The sequence below is a fragment of the Callorhinchus milii genome, unplaced genomic scaffold (genome assembly GCF_018977255.1).
Source record: "Callorhinchus milii isolate IMCB2004 unplaced genomic scaffold, IMCB_Cmil_1.0 Scaffold2, whole genome shotgun sequence".
Taxonomy (NCBI): domain Eukaryota; kingdom Metazoa; phylum Chordata; class Chondrichthyes; order Chimaeriformes; family Callorhinchidae; genus Callorhinchus; species Callorhinchus milii.
In genome coordinates, this window is record NW_024704743.1 from 107,218,809 (window position 1) to 107,239,272 (window position 20,464).

The window sequence follows — 20,464 nt, forward strand, 5'->3', positions numbered from 1 at the left end:
GAAAATCCCCTACTGTGCCATTTCTAGCCCTGAGGAAGAAATGCCGACACCATTTTCTTCTGCATTGGTTCAAATCTAAAAGCTTTCCTGTATTGATCACATCTAGCGCACAGATGGCCTGTCTTTAACAAGTGGTTGGGGGCTTGAAAGCTAAATTCAATAATACAGCCTGTAGCCAAGTGCATAAATGGAGAAAGAAGAGGCTGAATCTTCATGGGGGGAAGAAGAGATCATGGTATTTTATCTTTTTCTCAGTTTAGCTACATTTCTCCGTTCTAGCTGAAAGGGCCTTCTCGTAAGGGAAAGTCACTGTTTTCCCTCCGAAGACCACCTACATGGTTTCCATTGTTCTAATTGAGGACAACTCCATAGCATCACAACTCGGGAGTTATTGTCCTAATTGAGGAGAACAGCACAGCAATGTCACGCAGAGGCCATTGTTGCAGTTGAAGACATCGTGGCAACCAAGAGCCGAGCACTGCTTCACAGGGGTCACCGTGCTAATGAAGTACAGCATCCTGATAACACACAAGAGCCATTGTTCGAGCCAAGATCTGGGTGGTAACATCACACAGAAGCCATCATTCTAGTTGAGAACAGCAGAGCGAAATGACATTGTTCAAACACAAAATATTTCTGTGCTTTTTGGCTGTCCAACCTGAGATTCCGTCAGGAACTCACTAACGCGGAAGAGATTAAATGATGCAAACAGCAATGCAATACTTCATCTATTGCTTCTGATGTCCTGCAAAGATATCACTGGGGTTCTCAAAGGGTTAAAAACCAAGTCATTGTCTTATGTCAGAAGTACTATGGGAAGGAAATTCTATTGCCATTTAATTGTTTGCACTTCACAGCAACTTACTGTACCAATATGGAGACACTAATAGCAATAAGAGTGTGAAATGACTGTGAAACAAAATGTCTCAGCTACTGCCAAGAATGCCTTGTATGTATAGATCAGCTTACATTTCGCCCACCCATCATCATGACATACTCGAGCTCAATCCATAGTAACTATTTCTATGTTTACAAAACGAATCATGCACACTTCTAATTTGCAGAAAAGGTATTATAATTATTCACAATACAAGACAAGGTTGCCGAGTGTTGTGCTGTAATCAGACACCCAATTGTATGTGAAAATCAGTCAGGAGAAATAAGAGAAGAAAGCTGTGATTTTTATGCTACATTATCTATCTGCTTTGTGAGCACCAATGAAGAGTAAATGATTTGATTGACTTGACTGGACATAATATTAATGGAATTACTGACAGCTCAGAGAAGAAGACATCGGTTTTGGGGCTCAGTGGATTTGTCAGCTGCCTTGGAAGCATGATTCCAGCTCTTCCCATCCTTGCTGCACCTAATTCACCAGGACAGGCTCATAATTAAAGCAAATTAACTATTTACACTTGCAACTACTACCAGGGGAAGGATGACATCAGCAGGAAGGAACGAGTGGGAAATTAAATTCTTCCCACTTATGTCAGCTCTGCCCTCATACAACATATTAACAGTAATTTTATGAAGCGTCAAACACAGGAATAAATACCGTGGGTGAAGCAATTAGGTGTTGCTATTGAGTTAAACTGCTCGCGTTAAGGTTACTGAATATAAATTATGCAGCTGAAAGCAAGCATATGTTATAGTGCTCAACAGTTGCTAATGTTACCTAATCATTAATTTGCGGATCAGTAAATTAATCCATGGCAGCCAGCTCCTTCTGCAACTGAGTTTATGTTTTAAAATAAGCACTGGGCCATAACAACAATAGCAGAATCATTCACTGCCTGCAGCTCAATGGAATCCAGCTTATATTACATCCATTTTCCACAAAGAAAAATATATCTTTAATCTTTGTTAAAATATTCAGTACTTTTCTTTGCCTAAATGGACACAATCTTTGTTAATAAATAGAACAATGAATAGTGCTAAAGAGCAAAGACAGAGTCGATCTCAATAGAGTTTTTGTAACAAAATGTCAACCGAGTTGATGCGATGGAGGCTCTACACAAGCTAAAAGGGAGGGGCAATTGTGATAAATTCTGTGTGTGGCTGTAAGGAAGGAACTGTTATTATCTGACACCACTTTCGTTTTATTTTTTCAACTTGTTGCCTTTATTTTTACACAATTCTAATAAGGCAGGCGTCTGATGGATTGCATGTCTTGTTGGAAACCAATTTTCGCTGTTTTTGTTTTCTTATATAGAAAAAATGTGCAAGTAAGACTGCAAGGGTGTTGGCATGACTCAAAATGGTGAAGCATGTTAATTCACTGCACCTTTGCAATCATACCTTTCTTTTGGTCACCTTTCCCCTCAGACCCCCCCCTCCACCTTCCCCTCTACCACGCCTGGGTTACTTGTCAGCTGTGTGAAGCGCTTTGCAGTCCATCACTTTATAGATTTTCTGTTTCTACTTGCCATTATCTGACATTCCAACTCATCGCATTTCTTAACAGGATTCCTAAACAATAATAATCATTGCATTTGATATAGCTCCTTATCACATCTTTGAGACATCTCAAAACACTTCACAGAATATACTGTAAAGTGAATTGACTGTATATTTTGTGGGCAAAACCGGCAGCCAATTGTGCACAGCAGTGCCCCACAAACAGTCGTGGATTGAAGTGAACAATTTATTACTATTATTTTTGAAGGAATTATTACCCCCGGAAAAACAATCCGCCAATCAACTAACAACCGAGTTCTTACTTACTGCTAGGTAAACAGAGGTGTGTGGAATAAGGAAACTTGCCCAACATTGAACGGTCTCCCACAAACAGCAATGCAGTGAGTGACCAACTTTATTTGGGGTACTATTTACCAGGTCACCAGGAGAACAAGACTTCATTCTCTTTTCAAATAGCTTCATGGGATCTTTAACATCCACCTGAACAGGCAGATGGGTGCTCAGTTTAACATCTCATCCAAAGGACGGCATCTCTGACAATTTAGCACACCTCCAGCACCGCATTGATGTGTCCTTGTGATTCCAAGTCTCAATGTGAGGCTTGATCCTCACACCTTCTGACTCAGAGGTTGAGTGCTACCACTGAGTCAGGCTGATATCTACGAATAAAACTGGTAGAAAACCCTAAGATGTTAGTCCACAGCTCTCTATTCCTCTCAAAGGCTTTACAGATCTCGGAGGTGATGACAAACTATATAAGTCCTGAACAGCAGTGCTCCAGAATACCCCAGTGGTCAAGAAGGTTACCAAATGCTAGCCACTGCCGAAACCTCACTGTCATTAACAGATAAGTTAAGGTTACAGCATCGAGGAACCACTTCAGTGCCTCACAAATAGCAACATTTTTTTTGCACCTTTCCCATGCAAAGATTGAGACCTATCGCCTTCCACATACAATACATCAAACGTACTGTGATTCAAATACAATTGTAACAAAATCCTTCACAAAAATGTATCATCAGAGCATTCATTGGCATACAGTACTCCATTCATTCAACTAGAGTACTTGATAATTACAGTTCAGATTTCTCTGGCAATAGTTGAAACTAGAAACAAGAAAAAGGATGTTCAGGCTATCTAGCAAATACTTCAATTACCCTCACCACCGAGAACCATGTAGACCACTTTCATCGCCTTCCTGGTGAGCTGAAATGTCTTTCAAGTTTGTTTGCTTATGACTTGTATCATCTACTCCTTGTCGAACAACATACCAATCCATTTATTTTCAGTGGGGTTTAACATAAAGTTGCTATATGAATGTTGTGTGTTGAATGCTGAGCTATTCATCAGACTTACATATTCTAATGGCAAACTGAGAACTGAACTGAAGGCCGAACAGTGTAGCACCTCAAAATTGCACGCTCACCTGCTTTTGTTCCTCGCCTAAACCATCCCACATCGAGGCAACGATTTTTGAAACTTCACCAAAAGTGGCATTTGGGTTTTGGCCCTTAATGGCTGCTTGAGTATCGCGAAAGAAGAGAGCGTAGGCGGACACCGGCTTCTGGGGCTCATTGGGGTCCTTCTTTTTCTTCTTTTTTGGAGTTTTGGGTTTCTTTCCCACATCTACGGCTGCCCGTTTTTCACCACCATTCATCTGTTGCATGAAATAAAGAACAATCTTTAAATGTATCGAATTCCGCTGTTTATTTAACCTGCTGCAATTTCACAGTACAGAAAAAGAAAGAACATTGGGTTGAACTTGTGAGATTCAATAAAGGATTTGCAAATAGCGAACCCCAGACTTGTGACTTCAGACCATGTGCCATACTGCTTTGGACACTTCATGGAAACTAGAACTGAGCTATGACACATCCAGATTCACTTTTCAAAAATCCTTTTGCAAATCTCACAATTTAAACACCAGTGATTCATCTGCTATGCTGAGCTTGTGTAACCTAGATCAATCACATCTCCAGTTTGTCTTTCAATAAACTATAGTAGTACTGTTTTAAGGTTCTAGTCTAACATGCTGTCGTCAAAATAATTAAGAACTGTGACTATAAATATAACAAAATGAGCAGAGATACAAACAGAAACGTAATTTTGCCATTATGCATTTGAGTAAAAACAAATTCCTTACATTTGTCAATATATTGTATTTGAGAATTTAATGTTTGTTATAAGATAAAATTGTATATTTCTGCCAAGGAAATGTAGGATTGTTTGTAAGTTAAGCAATTCTGTATAAGTCATAAGCATCAGAACACGTGAATTTCTTCAACCCTTCACCACATGTTGCAACCACACATTTTTCTCAGCATATGCACAACCCCGATAAATCTATAGGAAGCACTGCGCAACCAAAATGTACAACGACCTCATAAAATATGTCTATTTCTGTAAACTTTTGAAAATGCAATAATAAAAATTGAGCTACTCAAATTCAACATCAAATTCAACATCAGTATAAGAAACTGTGACAAAACAGTGTTAAATACAGTCTGAAATGTAGTTACGGTTTTTAAACCGTATCTGATTGCGATGTGCTACGGCATGAGTCTAATGCGACCAATCTGCTAAATGTTTAATACAAATTATATTAGACTGTAATGTTTTTAACTGTTAATGTGCAACGATTTGAAGCTTACAGAAGTCAACTCTCCTCCTCCAAAGTATTTCCCATCTCCTTAGTAAAAGAGCTGAATTACATCCCTCCCCGCACCCCACCCCCATCCAACACATTCGCACCCTTATACACAAATTTTTTATAGGTATCAACGCCTTTGCTTGACCAGGTACCTAGTTGATCAAAATGTTCCAGGTTTGTGCTCAAATGAAATTTGTTCAGTAATTTTACCCAACAATTATTCCCATTCATGGCTATGCTACAACGATATGACCAACTATAAGTGATGAGTTCAAACATAACAGATTTGTTGGTGTGGGTAGCTCTGCTCTGCTCCCATAGTACCAATCTGTGCCATTGACCTCACCCTCAGTGTTATCAGTAGTGGTACAAGCAATATGAGGAAACCACATAGTCTCGTGGTTCAACTCACGTCCCTGCTTACAGTTAAAATGTTCCATTGTGTTCAAACATGTTGTGATCATTCAGCATCTCCCACTGCTTTTCTAATCTGAAGTGCCATCGATGCAAACATTACAAAGGAGTAACTACACAAAACCTCAGTCAGACAACTGTACGTATATACATGTGTCAGGGGCCCCTGAGACAGTCTGCATCTGATATCAATTAGATGAATACTTGCAAAATGGAACGGTGTAAGATTTTCCTAACCACAGCAAGATAGAGAAATGATTCAAGGAATTAATATCTTCTGGATGATTAGTTTCCAGCTTGAGGAGAGGCTCTCTGATTTTTATGGAACAGAGGTTCTCAATGTGGGGTGCGCCTCCTGTGTGTCTTTATGTGTGTGTGTGTGTGTGTGTGTGCATGAGTGTGTGTGTGGGGTTGCAGTTGTTTGCTGTTGTGATTTTCTGGAGTGTTTGTGCATCTTTACTTTGGCAGCTGTGATTTGTGCTCTTTTTGGGCAAAGCTGTGGGATAGCATGGAGGATGCTTTGTGAAGTAGAATTGGTGCTTTTGACACTCATATTCTTATTGTAACTGTGTTGATCAGATTCCTTCTACTTTATTGCATGTATTCTTGCGGAGTATGGGATTTTCAGTTCTGTGTGTTTTATTCGTGAACTGTGAGAGGTGCAATTGTTTATTTTGGCTAAGGGAGGCTCACTATGACAAAGTTTGAGAACCCCTGTTATAACCTTCCACTACATTGTTTCGCCCACAAAATATACAGTCAATTCAGGGTTACCAAATGAAATGTATTTGACATGTAATATTCTGTTTTGTTGGTTATAAATGCATATATTTTAAAAATTGTTTAATTCTTGGGACAGTTTAGACCACTGTGCAATAGTTATGCAAAGTTTGCAAATAAGCAGTGAGATTTACATTGAGAGCACAGTATGTCTTGATGCTACAATAATTATGTAAATGTTGTCCATATGCAAAATCAAGCAATATAAGCTGGAGAGGCAAGCAGCTGCTACTTAAACTCCGCACCTCCAATTGGTGGAACCATTGCTCAATGGGAAAGGATGTGTGCCCGAGCCGCGGATAGAAAGACAGTGGCAATGTTCTCACGCATTTCATGCCCACCAGTATGTCACAGGGAATTTCTTGTATCTACCATCCACCTTGTGAGGGCTCAAACCAAGCTGAGATTTCCATGCATCCCACCGAGACATGGAAATCCCAGAGATAGATTGTGGGAAAGGATTTCGGCACTCTCTCCCTGGAGGGAACCCAAACCTTGGCTATTGCCAACCTGCACCTAATACCTTCCGGAATTAGGGAAGCAGGATGTGTCCCTCCAAGGAGAGAGTGCGCATTCCATTCCAACAATCTATCTCAGGGATTTCCATGTGCTGGTGGGATGCATGGAAATCTCAGTTTGGTTACTCTTAAGCATAGTGATGAGTTTCCGCATGTGTCAGATACCCAGCTGACCAACAAAAAAGCTGGAGACAATGAATGTTACCCAATAGGAGCAGTTTTCATACTTTAAAATATGAATTTATGTTAACGTATAAAAAGCCTCGATAATTGTTCTACCCTTTAAATCAATATTTACTTTCAAGATTCATGGCCCTATATCTACATTCTGATTGGGTTTATGACAATCAATGGCGCTTAGCACACAAAATACATGTGCAAACAGTCTTTCAGCCCAAATGGAAATTTAAAAGTAAAACACAACAAAAGTAAACATTGAAATATAAATACATGCGCAATTTTTTTTACTGAGATTTAATCAACTGGAACCGATGCCTCTTCAGTGCTCATCATAATGTTTTCACTTCATATGCTCCTCAATCCTCCTTTTGTTAATCAGCTTAGGAGGGGAACTGTTCTTTAGGGAGATGGTGGGAAGGGTGTTTGGATGTTCTACCACATCTTTTTTTCCCTTATTCCCAGTCTTTCTTGCTTGGGTTATTAGACTCAAGTTATCCCTAGACCCCAAGAAGATTCAATTCTCCCCCAGTAGATTCAGTGACTTAAGTCATTTATCACATGGTTAGAAAATTGTTACTCTTTTTCACATCTGAATGAATCACTGAGCTGTCAAAATACCACAGTAAACTCTTGTCAGGGCCGGTATGAATTACAGCAGGTCAGAAAATCTTCATTTTGTGGCGAAAGGGAAGGGATTTTGTTTGCTTGCCTTTGGATGTGAGAGATGTTTGCCCTGTATTTTTGTCACATGTGGTGATGTGCCTTCCGAAGGAAGAGGTTTTTATTGTGATAATGGCTGTTTACTGTTTATTCATCCTTAAGGAGTTAAGGTAGTCCTCTACATTCACCAAGAAAGGAGGCATATTCTAACTAAGTATGATTATGGATGGAGAAGTCAGCCCGAGATTGTCAAATCCATTTATTTCAGGAAATATTGTGTTGTGGGGTTTTCCATGCTCAGAAAGGATTTTTTTTCCTATTTCATGTCCTGTTCTAATAGGGTTTCTAATCGGGCTTTGATGTATAGGTGCAAAGTTTCAGACATTTTTTATTTTCTTCATTTAGAATTCATAGGAATACGAGAATAATTCATATTCAACCTAAGCACTGAGCATGTGCCTTTTTCATTATAATTTCATCTGAAGGATGAAAGTCTCAGTATATATTTTTGAAAACTCACATAAGTAACTTTAATATTCTTTGCCATTCCTTCCTAATCCTATTTTCTTTAAATCACATTGTTCAAATTGCAATTGCTGGCAACATGATTGAAGCTGGCTTGGAGAAGTTCCTGAGCCCAAGGGCACATTAACATATGCCGTTCAATTAACAAATCTCCAAACCACCCTGGGTTAATAACAGTTCTCAACTGATGTTAATGCAGTGTTCTCACACTGTTAGGCTCAGTGACTCCTCCTAGCTTTTTAATTTGAAACTTTACATAGAATATTAGAATCTCAGTAGTTATAGGATAACAGGATGTCCTTTGATCCGACTGGCTGGTGCTATATCATCCACTGGAGTCATCTACTCTAATTTCAATTTCCTGCACTTTCACATAACTGAAAGCTTTACGCACCTTGGCTGTCTCATCCGTTTCATCTTCATGGACTGAGCTGGACGGTGATGGGGTAGCTGACTTGCTTCCTGGAGGGGACGGTGAGCTGTGTTGGATAGCATTTCCTCCCATATTAAGACCAAGTTGTGCACTAAGCTGGGACTGGTTTATAGTGGTCAGCTGACCGTGCTGCATTACTCCCGACTGTCTGATGTCTGTAGATCGGACAGTGGGTCTCATAATTGACATCTGTGGATGAGCGCTGTAATGGGTGGTCTCTGTGTTTCCCAAATCATGCATCTGGAAAAGAAAATGATTGGGGGGGAAGGGAAGAGGGAATAGAAATAATAAATAAAACTGTACTGCACAAAAAACACACATATTTACATTGAGATGGATTGCATGAATTGTACCATGTTATATCCTACATGTGTTATTTGGGATTCATCTTAGGTCATGTGACTTATTAAAAAAAAGTATAAACGTATGTATATGAAAATAAAAGTAGTCTAACCGGGGTAGTCTAACCAAGGAAGAAGAATGTCAAAGCAATTTGCGTACATGCAGTTTTAAATGGTGAGAGATAAGAATGCTAAATTTTAATGTCCTATTTCCAGTCACCGTACAAAGCGGCCTGAGTGCACAGAGTGGAGCACTAAGCAATCTTACTGTAGAGTCACTGCACTTCCCTGATCTGAACCGCAGAAACCTGCTGTCTGTCGCCTCAGGTAACATTGTCCATTATATATATTTCCAGCAAGCGCCCTGCAGAGTTGATAATACAAAACATTGGAGGACATTCTTGTCAATGGCCTTTTTTGTACACTGAGATCTGTGGTGAGTTATGCAGAGTTGATTTTAATTAGGCCCCTTTCCCAGGCTTTTAGTGAAACATAATTTGTACAGAATGTCCAATATCTATAAATATTTCAGACACCAAGATATCTAAATAATTACATCAGTCTAAAATAAAACATTGTTACATCTATTGTGATCAAGTTAGCACTACTGTTACATAACTGCGTATGCTGTATCTCCAATACAATTTTTGAACCCGAAATTGCACCTGGGTTTAGCCTTCAGTCTTTAAACATCAGATGGTGCAGAATTTCAGTAAATAACTGTTCATTCTTAATTTGAAGATGATGTTTATCAGTCCTCTTTTAAGAACTACAGAAAACAACTTCCCAAATTAAGACTACATTAAAGAATCTACCAAGATTTTACAGAATCTGAAATTTTAAGGCAATGGTCTTAATGTATATCATCCAAATGGAAGTCAACAAAGTAACTTAAGCGGGTTTCTGAAAGTGGATCTGTACCCGGGGTTATTACAACTTACAATTGTAAGTAAATTATTTAAACCCTTATCCACAAAAAACGTCAAGTCCAGTTTACTTGACACAAGCTGAACTGAAGGAAACCTCCAGTGGTATATAATAATAATCCTTACATTTGATATAACACCTTATCACTTTGTTGAGATATTTCAAACTGCTTCGAAGAATGTACTGCAAAATGTAGTGCCTGTCTATTTTGTAGGCAAACGTGGCTGTCAATTTGGGAACAGCAATGTCCCACAAACAGCCATGAAGTGAACGACCAATTTTATTTGAGGGATTATTGGCCAGGAAACTGGGAGAAATTGTAAATAACCAATTTATTATTGTTTTTTTTTGGAGGGATTATTATTAGGCATGTAGAGTAAGGAAACTTGCCCAAGATTTTGCCCTGCCTGGAATTGAACCCAAACACATATAGTATAAAACTAGAGGTTTATGGGTTTGTTAATGAAACAGCATGATTTGACAAAATGATATTACCATAATAACAAAATATATAAACTAGGTGGGGTAGTGATAAAGGCCATTGGTGCACCAGGGTTGTAAAACACTGACTTGCACCCATGTCTCTCACCTTACAAAGTTTAGCCAAGGCAGCTGCTGAAAGGCAAAGAGGTGCTATCGGAGCAAAGAGGAAACCAGAATGTGAGTCAAGTGGTGTCAGTTTCTCACAACTCCCAAAACATATATTGATAGTGGATTAAGTAGAATTGGGAAGTGAATTGGGTAACGATCATCCATTCACTCTCTCAACTCAGGGAATAGTCATTCACACTGGAAAAACCTAAAAATGAGGAGAAACGTACCTCTAAACCCAAACATAAAGATATTTCCTCACATACAGAATCTAGGCTTGTGGTAAATGGTATTAAGTGTTGATTCAGGGTGGGCCAACATTTGTATATTATATGTTGCAAAATGATCCACTAGTTTGTTTGGATTCATGATGCCACACAAGTTGTTTCAAGTCATTGGTTTTAAAACGTAAACAAACAATTTCAAGGTCCTATTCGACTTTTTACCATCACTGGTGGTGAAAGATTAAAGTCTGACCCACACCTATCTGACTTGCAAAAAATGATTAGAGCAAATAACAGGGAGGAAACATTCAGTTTTTCTTTCGATGCAGTGCAAGTGGTTTATTTAGACGTTTCCGCCATCTAACCTTAAAACCACCACAACAGCTGGCTTGTGAAAAGTGAGACCTTAGTCACACAAGTACATGAAATTGGAAATCTAATACTAAACTGATACTTTCAAAAACAATTCAGACATTATCCCTCCTAAGAATCTTAAAACAGCTGTGATTATTATAGGAAAAATTAATGGAGGGCACAGTTTGTATATTATATATATATATATATATAACTGGATATTCATGTGGTGTAGTCCGGGACTCAGCAATGCACAATATCCCCAGTAACAAAGACAACAACCTGCATTTATCAAGCAACTTTCATGTAGGGTAAAGTCTCAGAAGTGCCCACAAAATGACAGTCAATTAATTTTACAGTATATTCTGTGAAGCGCTTTGAGATGACTCGAACATGTGATAATGCAATATCAAATGCAACGATTATTATTATTCACGGAAATAGTGCCAAACACCAAGCACAGAGCGTCGGGGGAAGGGGGGATGGAAGAGAGGTGCAGAGGAGAAGGGAGATGACACAATCAAAGAGGTAAGTTTTCAGGAATTTTTTTTAAAGACACTTGGGGCAGTGGGTGAGGCAAAGGTATTTAGAAAGGGAGTTCCTGAAGGTAGAATCATAACGGATGAAAGCTCAGCCACCCATGATGGGGCAGAGGGGGTGAGGAGTGCACGGCAGGCCAGAGTTTGCTGAGTGGAGGGGTAAGTGTGAGATTGAGGTTCTATTGATCTTCTGACTTCAGAATGTACTGTATTATTACATTCAATAAGAATTACTACAAGACACATCACATTGGTGTCCCAAACTGGTAGGCAGCTTCCACATTGAAAACAAATGAAAAACAACTATTTGAAGAAATGAGGATATGGAATACTGTGTCTATGGTGATCCTATTAGTAGTTTTTCATTTATAAATTTAATTGATTCAGAGGTTATTTATGTAACATATTTGTAATTGGTTCAGATGTTATTTATGTTAAGTCCATTATGAATGACTACAGGGAAGAATAAACATGGTAATTCACTGATGCAACAGTGCTCTTAACATCCAGGAGGGCATCCAAACACATCTACTCACGCAGTGTTTCCTACACAGAGCAATACAAACTAAACAGTTGGTTACAGAGTATGTTGTATGTCCAGCTACTTCTGGTATTAAAAGACAGACCCCTGTGCTGTGTACAGGATTGCTTTGATCCCACGTTGATTAATTGACCTTTTTGGGGCTTGGAGTTTGGAGAATCATCACCATGCAATTTGCCTGAAAAGACAATGCTAATATTGCCAGTGCTTCTTTCCCCAGTGTTTTCTGAATGGATAGCCAGCCCACTGGCATTGCTTAACACCCTTGCTGCATTAAGCAATGCCAATGAGTCAGAAACGTCCTCAACAAAACAAATTGTATGTATATAGCACCCTTCACGTGGGGCAGCGACTCAGAGCGCTTAATATGCAATTTACTCATCGCAAATGCACAATCATTTTCCTGTCACTACTACAGTTGGGAATAATCTTTACGGTGAGGTATTTGGTTAAGCAAATGATAGAGAGAATGAGAGAGAGAGGCGGAGGGAGGAATGTAGAGAGGAAGGTGGGTATCATTGTAAGGTAAGTGACATGCCATTCACATGTAATTAGATTTTACTGAGTTAAGCAATTAGTTCTAATCTTATACAGCTTACTTTATGTGTAGGTCACCACCACCAAGACCACTAAATGTCCTGAATTTACCAGCAAAGAGTAATCTCTGCATTGTTATCTATTGAAGGGTTCACTTTACCGTTAATACAATACTTTGTGAAAAAAATGTTTGGTTCTCCTCCAAGAACTTTTATTTCCAGATGTTTTATTACACACACACAGTTGTTCCTGCTATGGAGCCAGTGGTATGAATGAAATTAGAGACTTTTTAAAAACAAAACACAATTTATTATACAGAATTCCAATGACATGAATCGCAAATTTTTCAGATAAAAACAAGAAAAAAAACAAGTAGCAAGGGTTTGAGTCATATAGTTGGATCCAAGAAGAGAATTGTGTTTCTTTTAACACCAAATTTGAAGCTGCATATATATTTATAATTACCATAGCATCTGGTGGAACCTATGCAAATTAATCTTTTAAAGGCAAGATTGCTGGCATTGTTTGGAGTGTAGCTATTTACATAATTGTTTAATATCATATAACAGACAGATGTTGCACTAACCCTTAGTGGTCTGAGCAACATTTCTGCGAAACTTCCCAAAACAAGACAATCTGAAAACTTTGCAGTGTTTTTAAAGAGGGTGCAATTAATGGAGGTTTGCTCTAATAATAATTTAATCCTTTCATTTGATATAGCGCCTTATGTTGAGACGTCTCAAAGCGCTTCGCAGAATATACTGTAAAGTGAAATGACTATTTTGTGGACAAAACGCAGCAGCCAATCGTGCACAACAGTGCCTTTAATGTGCTTCATTTTGTGCCCAACTCTTCTGCAGCACCCTACTCCAGTATAGCAGTTCAGAAAATAATCCAATGGTCTGGTGTAGCATTAACCTTGCAGGTTACAGATATGAATCGTGATCTGCACTGAATTAGCTGATCTCAGCCGAAGGTTGCAGTCGAGATGCTACAATTGGTCTTCATGTCTCTATATTAGGGAGACATAAATCAGCCTGAGTTCATGTTCCTCATTCCTCGTGTTCATCAAGTGATGTGTGTGCGTATATGTGTATGTAAAAAAAAACGGGATGGGACGTATGATTAGATGCAATAATCTGCGAACACTTACACTGTCAAGGCCACTTGAAAGGTACTGGAGGACAACCCTGACATAGTGGGAAAAAAAGGAGTAGAAAAAAGGCAAAAACAAAGGAGTTGAGAAAGGAAATTTGAATGCATAAGGTACAATTGGGTAGGAGAGACTTCGGTGAGAATAAAAATTGTGGGGAAAATAAACACTGAAATAAAAGTTAAAAGTCTTATCCGTCTGGGAAGGTTTTGATTTACTGCTAGATGCAAAACTAGCTAAATAGCTGCTTGTACTAATAAGGAATGCAAGCCCAGGAATGTTTGGGGTGATTACAGAGATTGTGTTTTCTAACTGACAAGATTTTCTAAAGCACCATTCTGATCAGAAATCTATCTAATCCCTGACAACAACCACTTTCGTTTCACATCGAGAAACTCTTTACTTTTGTGCAAAGGCCTATCATTATTACTGTCATTTTGGCATAATGTATATCAAAACACTTGTATCTTGGCTGTAAATAGTGACTACTGCTTTGCTGTGTCTGTTCTGGGCCAGCTGTTCCTCTCTGCTGCATATTGTACAGCAGTTGGTGGCCGGGGAAACGAATGTGGGCAGCCCCGAGGCGCTGTTTGTTAATGTTACTTACCAGCTGCTGCTTATGTGGTGTTAGCAAGCAGGTCTGGAAGTGTGCCAACTTTCAACAGAAGAAGTGAGGTGTCTCTGAAGCCTTTCCATTTACCCCTGGCTGTCATCACTTGACACTGAACAGTGGTGAGTGTGATCCCCAGGGCTACTGAGAGAGACTGCTGGAGTTTATTGTAACTACAGCCTACTGGCCCTGCTTACATGCTGCTCACCATGTACTACTCGCAAAGACCAAAGCAAAACTCAGCAGATGTCTGAATTTTTGATTCTTATTTATACAGAGTTCTGAATGCAAGTACAGAGTGTCCGTAAAGACCATTTACTTCCCATTTTTTCTTCCTACAGTGCCCTGAACAACAACTGAAACATGTGGAAGAATGATGATAATTGTGTTTTGAAGTACTTAATTGTTTTTAGTACAAGTGTTTAGACGTCCAGAGGATTGGTGTGAGCACCATCATGTTTATGGCAGATAATGCTCTATTGCCATGTGCAGTGCTACAGCTTGCATAATGTAAAGTCAATTCACTTTACAGTATATTCTGTGAAGCGCTTTGAGATGTCTCGGAGACGTGATAAGGCGCTATAACAAATGCAAGGATTATTATTATCATGATGGAATAACGAGGACAAAATGCATCTCTGACAGCTTGCATCTCCTCCGTAGTCTCATATCGCTGTTTTGTAACAGGGGAGTAAGAGGACTTTGTGGACACCATGTAGAACCAATACTGTAGGAAACACAGCCACAGATTTATATTATTTTAGAGAAGAATGAAAGCAATTCTATTGCATTGTATTGGAATCATTAAACTGCAGCTATTTTCCTGACTTTCCCTTCTCCCCTTCCAGTTTTCTGTCGTCCTCTCCTCCACTACTGTACCGGCTCTCAGAAATTGGCACCCATTTATAATAATAATATTATTATTATTGCATTTGAAAAGTGCCTTATCACATCTTCTAGACGTCTCAAAGCGCTCACAGAGCATACTGTAAAGTGAATTGACTATATTTTTGGGGGTGAAATGCGGCATTTGGGTGAAATGCACACAGTAGTGTCCCACAAACAACCGTGGATTGAGTTACAAATGTGTATATTTTTACATATATGTAAATTTTTATATATATATATATGAAATCTCTATCAAGTGTTACTTGATAGTAAACAGAAGCAGGGTTCCTGGTTTAATTGTTTTCCTCTCAAGAGCACTTAGCTCAACATAGCTCAGGAATTTTATCCCTATCAGTGTAGCTTGGTGTCACTCTGAGTATTTTTGGTTCCTGTATTTTTGCATTTACATAAAAATTCTCAGAACAGCTCAGTGATGGTGGCTGTTAATTTAGGGAGTCATGGATTCCATTCGCCATAATGTCTGACCACTAAATGGCTACTTGCTCACTTGTATGTTTTAAATCATTCGCCACTGTTTTATTTCAAATTTTGCAGAAAGTTTCAGTATACAATTGGGAATCTAGCTTTAAATAGTTTTAAAATATTTTTAAAAACGCACAGGCTTTTGAAAGTAATTGCAATTAGCTTCCCCAGCACTGTTTCGGAGAGATTCTGGTAAGAGTAAGAAAAACATGCTTTTATACAGGGCTGGTTGGTTGAGTGTATTTGCAACACATCCACAGGTTACAGCAGTGCGAAAAATCACCATGAAGGTGTTTCTGACAATCAAATTGAACAAAAATTGCAACATTTATTGCAACAGTTTGCCTCTCATTTGTTACTATAAGTAGCTGCCTGTCTTTCCTGTAACGCTTTGGTAAAGCTGAGTAAAGCTTTCCACTACATGCTGTTGCAAAAGACTAATTAAGTCTGTGTTGGCTTGTGTGCAAACTAAAGTGTGCAGACCAAATAGCTCAAGCAATGTTGTTAATTAACCCATCAGCACCAATTGACAATTACTACATTAAATACGTGCAAATGTGCTGTTAAAATGTTTCTGCATAATTTGTCTCCTAAATCGGACAAACTGTTGAATTGGTCTGTGTTAAATCATTGCTATATTGTGCTTAACTTGATTGCAACCCCTCATAAGTGAGGACTGAAGACCTGCAAATGAGAGTTGAGTGACTTGTAAAACTGACATGGTTTATATTCTGGAGAGAAAAGTCATCAGTCACCAGTGAAGAACACATCTCTTCTTGTTTAAATGTTTAACTTGGTTTATTTGAGTTTAGACAGGCCAAACAGAGAGTCCCTGTTGATATGCAATTGAAGTATGAGAAGAAAAAGTGTAGAAAAAGTTGAACTAGTCGTTGCCAGTCTCCAGAATTGAATGAAACTCCTACATTGTCTGCTTCACTGTATAATTTCATTCTTTATCAAGAGCTCCCTCAACCATGAAATTGAAAAAGCATGTTAGTAAATGAACGTTACCATCTTTTGAGAGACAAAAAAATAACCAGCTTAACTACTAGAATATATAATGACAGAAAAGAATAGATCTTGTCAGAAAAGAGTTAAAGTAATAGGTTTTTAATCCCAAATGTGTGGCTTGAACAGATATATGACACGTCAGCAACAAAGGCAGCCCTATGTTGTTTAAAGATTGAAGAAACTGTTATGATAGATGAAAACTGTTATAATCGTGGAATAGAAGCCTTTTTCAGGAGTGAGATGATCACAAGTATTGCTTTGGGGTCTATGAGACAAGTTGAACAGACAGTCCTTTCACTTCTGAGAGGTGGGGCTGGGGCCTGGCCCAGGTGAAAAACTCTCTCTTGCTGCAGCACAAGATATAACATGCAATGTGTTCTGAGAAGCCTTAATCTGTCCCTTTCTTATCTTCTCATGTTCACAACACTAATTTAGCCATAACGTGGTATTAACATGTTGCATTTGGGGATACTTTCTGTGATATGAGGGTGCAGAGGATGGAGCGCTGCAAAGGAATCTGTTCCCTACTTTTGACTTGAACTGCAGTTGACCTGAGAGTGTTCAATCCAGACAAAGTGAGAAGCTGTTCCATCTCCCAGAATGGGCATCTGTTATCATGATGAGCACAAAATTACCTATGTCTATTCTTAACAGTTCTGTATTAAAATCTAACAGCAGCATATTTAATGTGTCCCCCACCAATACTATGTTAGAACCTTTATGGAATACTAAAATAATCAAATGTCATAGTCTGACAATGCTCACTGCCCCAGAGGGTTTTATACATAGAATGAGAACACAGTTCAGCTTTATTAAGCTATGGACCTATGTACATATATTGCTGTAAGCCTTGTTGGGTCTCCCACTTCAGTGTGTTGTGGAACCATATTAAAGTTAATTTTGATTAGTTTAATTAACAATATGCAGTATGGTTTACATTTTACTGACAGTTTATAGATCTGCAAGCTAATATTTTAATGGAACTCAAGACTGCAGCTTAAGTCTGCAGTTCACGCAAATGCTGTTAAGCAATTTGTCTGCAATGGTAAGGTAACTGACACTGACCGGTATAATCACATGTGAAGTCATGCATTAGTTGTTAATGAAACAATGGACTAATCAATGGTTGTGTTACTCTAATAGAAACTAATACCTGAGAAGTGGCAAATAAATAAAATTGTCTTAAAGTGCTCCTGGGAATCATAATGCAACAGCCTTGAACATAGAGACATATGGATTGTAAGCAGATTATTTGAACTGGATTATAAGACTAGATCTAGAAAATAAATAGCTATACAGATGCAGACTAAGATGAATAACAGGCTCCATGGAACACAATAGCATATGTTTATATGAGCTCTATTTGTGAAGGGAGGCCAGGGTTGTATAGCGACGTGGAAATGGATGAATATTCTGGAGCTTTCACTTGATTTGGGGATCAGGGAGTATCAATGCAGAGCTTTCTCCAAAGGGAAGGGAAGAGGGGTGGAGTCTATAACAGGACAGGTTTTACTTAGTCATTGCAAGGAGAAGGCTTGGTATACAATGCTTTCACTGGTTGCTCATGGCAGCTGCACACAGTCCCTGCTGGCTAGCAACAATTTAATGGAATGCAGTAGCTCAGAAAGGTTAAGCAATATTACAGCATACTTTGATATGCTCCAGGATGGCTATGCTTCTGCAATAAATAACAGGTTTCTCTCCTCCAGGCCATTATTTCAAGACTCCAGAGTTATTCAGGTTGTTACTCTGCTCCTTTGGTATTAACAAGGTTAAAAGGTGTGAGAGTAAGACATGACTGAGAATGAAGTATGAGAAAGAAAATAAAAACTTTTCTTTAGTTTTGACAATTTGCACTCAGCTTGTGTGTCAGTTAGGTTCAGTTGGTAGTACACTCACTTAGAGTCATTAGATTATGGGTTCAAGCCTCGATCAGGATGTGAGCTTCTTCTGTTTTTTCTGGTGGGTGCGAAAGATCCTATGACAATAATCAAATAAAGAAGGGAATTTCTTTTGCTGTCCTGACTAACAATTCTTTAAATTAATTATTCATCCACCTCACTGTGTTTTGTTAGACCTTGCTAGAGAATGACTGCCTTGTGTGCCTCACAAACCTCTCAGTTCCTGTTACCCCACCTGTAAGACAAAGCCCTAACGGGTATGGAGGTGCTATCTCGCTAGCAGTGGGAAGCTTGCCTGACAGTGCTATTGATGGTAAACTATACATTTGTAGATGGTTGAACTCAAGCAGTACCCCAAGACACACTCTGTGGTCCTCAAAGCTTGGCTCTTGTCAACCAGCACCTAATATTCTCTGAAATTAAGTAAGCAAGGTGCATCCCTCTGGGGAGTGAGGGAGTATTATTTTCCAAACACAGGAATTTCCATTTTGTGTAGATAGCATGCATGGAATTCTCAGCCTGATTTGGAACCTCTTAAACATGGTGGTGAGTTTCTGTATGCATCAAGACACCCAACTGACCAAAAAAATTGCCTCACAAATTTTTATGTTTCATGGGGACATTTTTGTGGTGAAAACAGTAAGGATCAGAAATATGCAGCAAGATGCAGAAAGTGATTTCAGCAACAACCTGAGAAACTACCATTATTTAGACTGGAAAAAGCCAGTTAGTGACAGGTACATAGTAGACCTAAGCCATAAGAAAGACAGCACTATATGAAATTACGCTATCATGGGGTTTTCCTGCATCAAAATATTCTCCCAACGATGTTCTATGAGTCTATTTTCAACAAGAACCCTACCATTTTCTTCCTTTAATGTCATCTAGGTTTCATTTCTCTGTTCTAACATGGAGGCCCCATTTTACATTCAGCGCTCCTACTGAGTTGAGTTATAAACCGGTTTGGGAGGTTTTCCTCCATACAAATCACAAGTGCTAAATTTAATCCCACCTCTTTTAACCCTTCAAGAAAATGAGTTTCCCTGCAAAAAAAAACCTTTAAAGCATCATTTTATTCAAAGCACGTAGCATGTTTTAATCTTCCTAATCTGATTTTAATATCCCCAATATTAATGTCAATTGGGAGAAAAATTAAAAAGTAATTGAACACATTTGGATACATTATTCTCGGGCTCATGGAAACCTGGCTGTGCCCCAGTGACCCCCTCCGCCTCATCGAAACCTCCCCGCCTGGCAACACTTTCCAGCCCACCGAGCCTCATCTCCCAAGCCTTTCTTAGGCTATCTGCCTACTCCTCTGGCACCTTCCTCCCTTTGAGCACTTCATCCTGTACCATCCCTCCCCTCTCTCTTCCAAAAATCTCCCTAATGTACTGCCGCCCCCTTACCCCACCCCACGTACAAACAACCTGGCTCCTTCCTCTTTCTGCCACGACTCATACCACTGCCCGCACCCTACACTACTCTGACCCAATTTCTCTTTTCTCCCTCACAACCATCATCACCCAGATGAAGCCCACCACCTGCTGCCTCAACACCCATCCAGTCACCTGTGGGGTACTCCAAGACTCCTTCTTTGGCGCTCTTCTTTTCCTTATTTACATGATCCCTCTCGGCGATGTCACCCGCAGACACAGGGGGGGTAAACTTCCACTTGCATGCGGAAGACACCCAAATCTACTTCTCCTTCTCCAGCTGTGACTCTAGGTCCACTGATGTTCAGTCAACTTTCTTGTCAGACACCAAACCTCAATGAATGCAAACT

General features: G+C 39.2%; 1 protein-coding gene across 6 annotated transcripts in view; it reads right to left on the reverse strand.

The window, feature by feature from the left end:
* tox (thymocyte selection-associated high mobility group box) overlaps positions 1 to 20,464 on the reverse strand; it is a 137,140-nt gene that overhangs the window by 15,062 nt on the left and 101,614 nt on the right. For 5 of the 6 annotated variants that reach the window (XM_007896717.2, XM_007896716.2, XM_007896715.2 and 2 more), the window contains 2 exons: positions 8,540 to 8,818; positions 3,845 to 4,075 (listed from right to left, as the gene is read on the reverse strand). In XM_007896717.2, coding sequence (XP_007894908.1) covers positions 3,845 to 4,075; positions 8,540 to 8,818 — 510 coding nt within the window. The remainder of the gene's footprint in view (positions 1 to 3,844; positions 4,076 to 8,539; positions 8,819 to 20,464) is intronic. The other variant, XM_042331878.1, reaches the window with a different exon arrangement.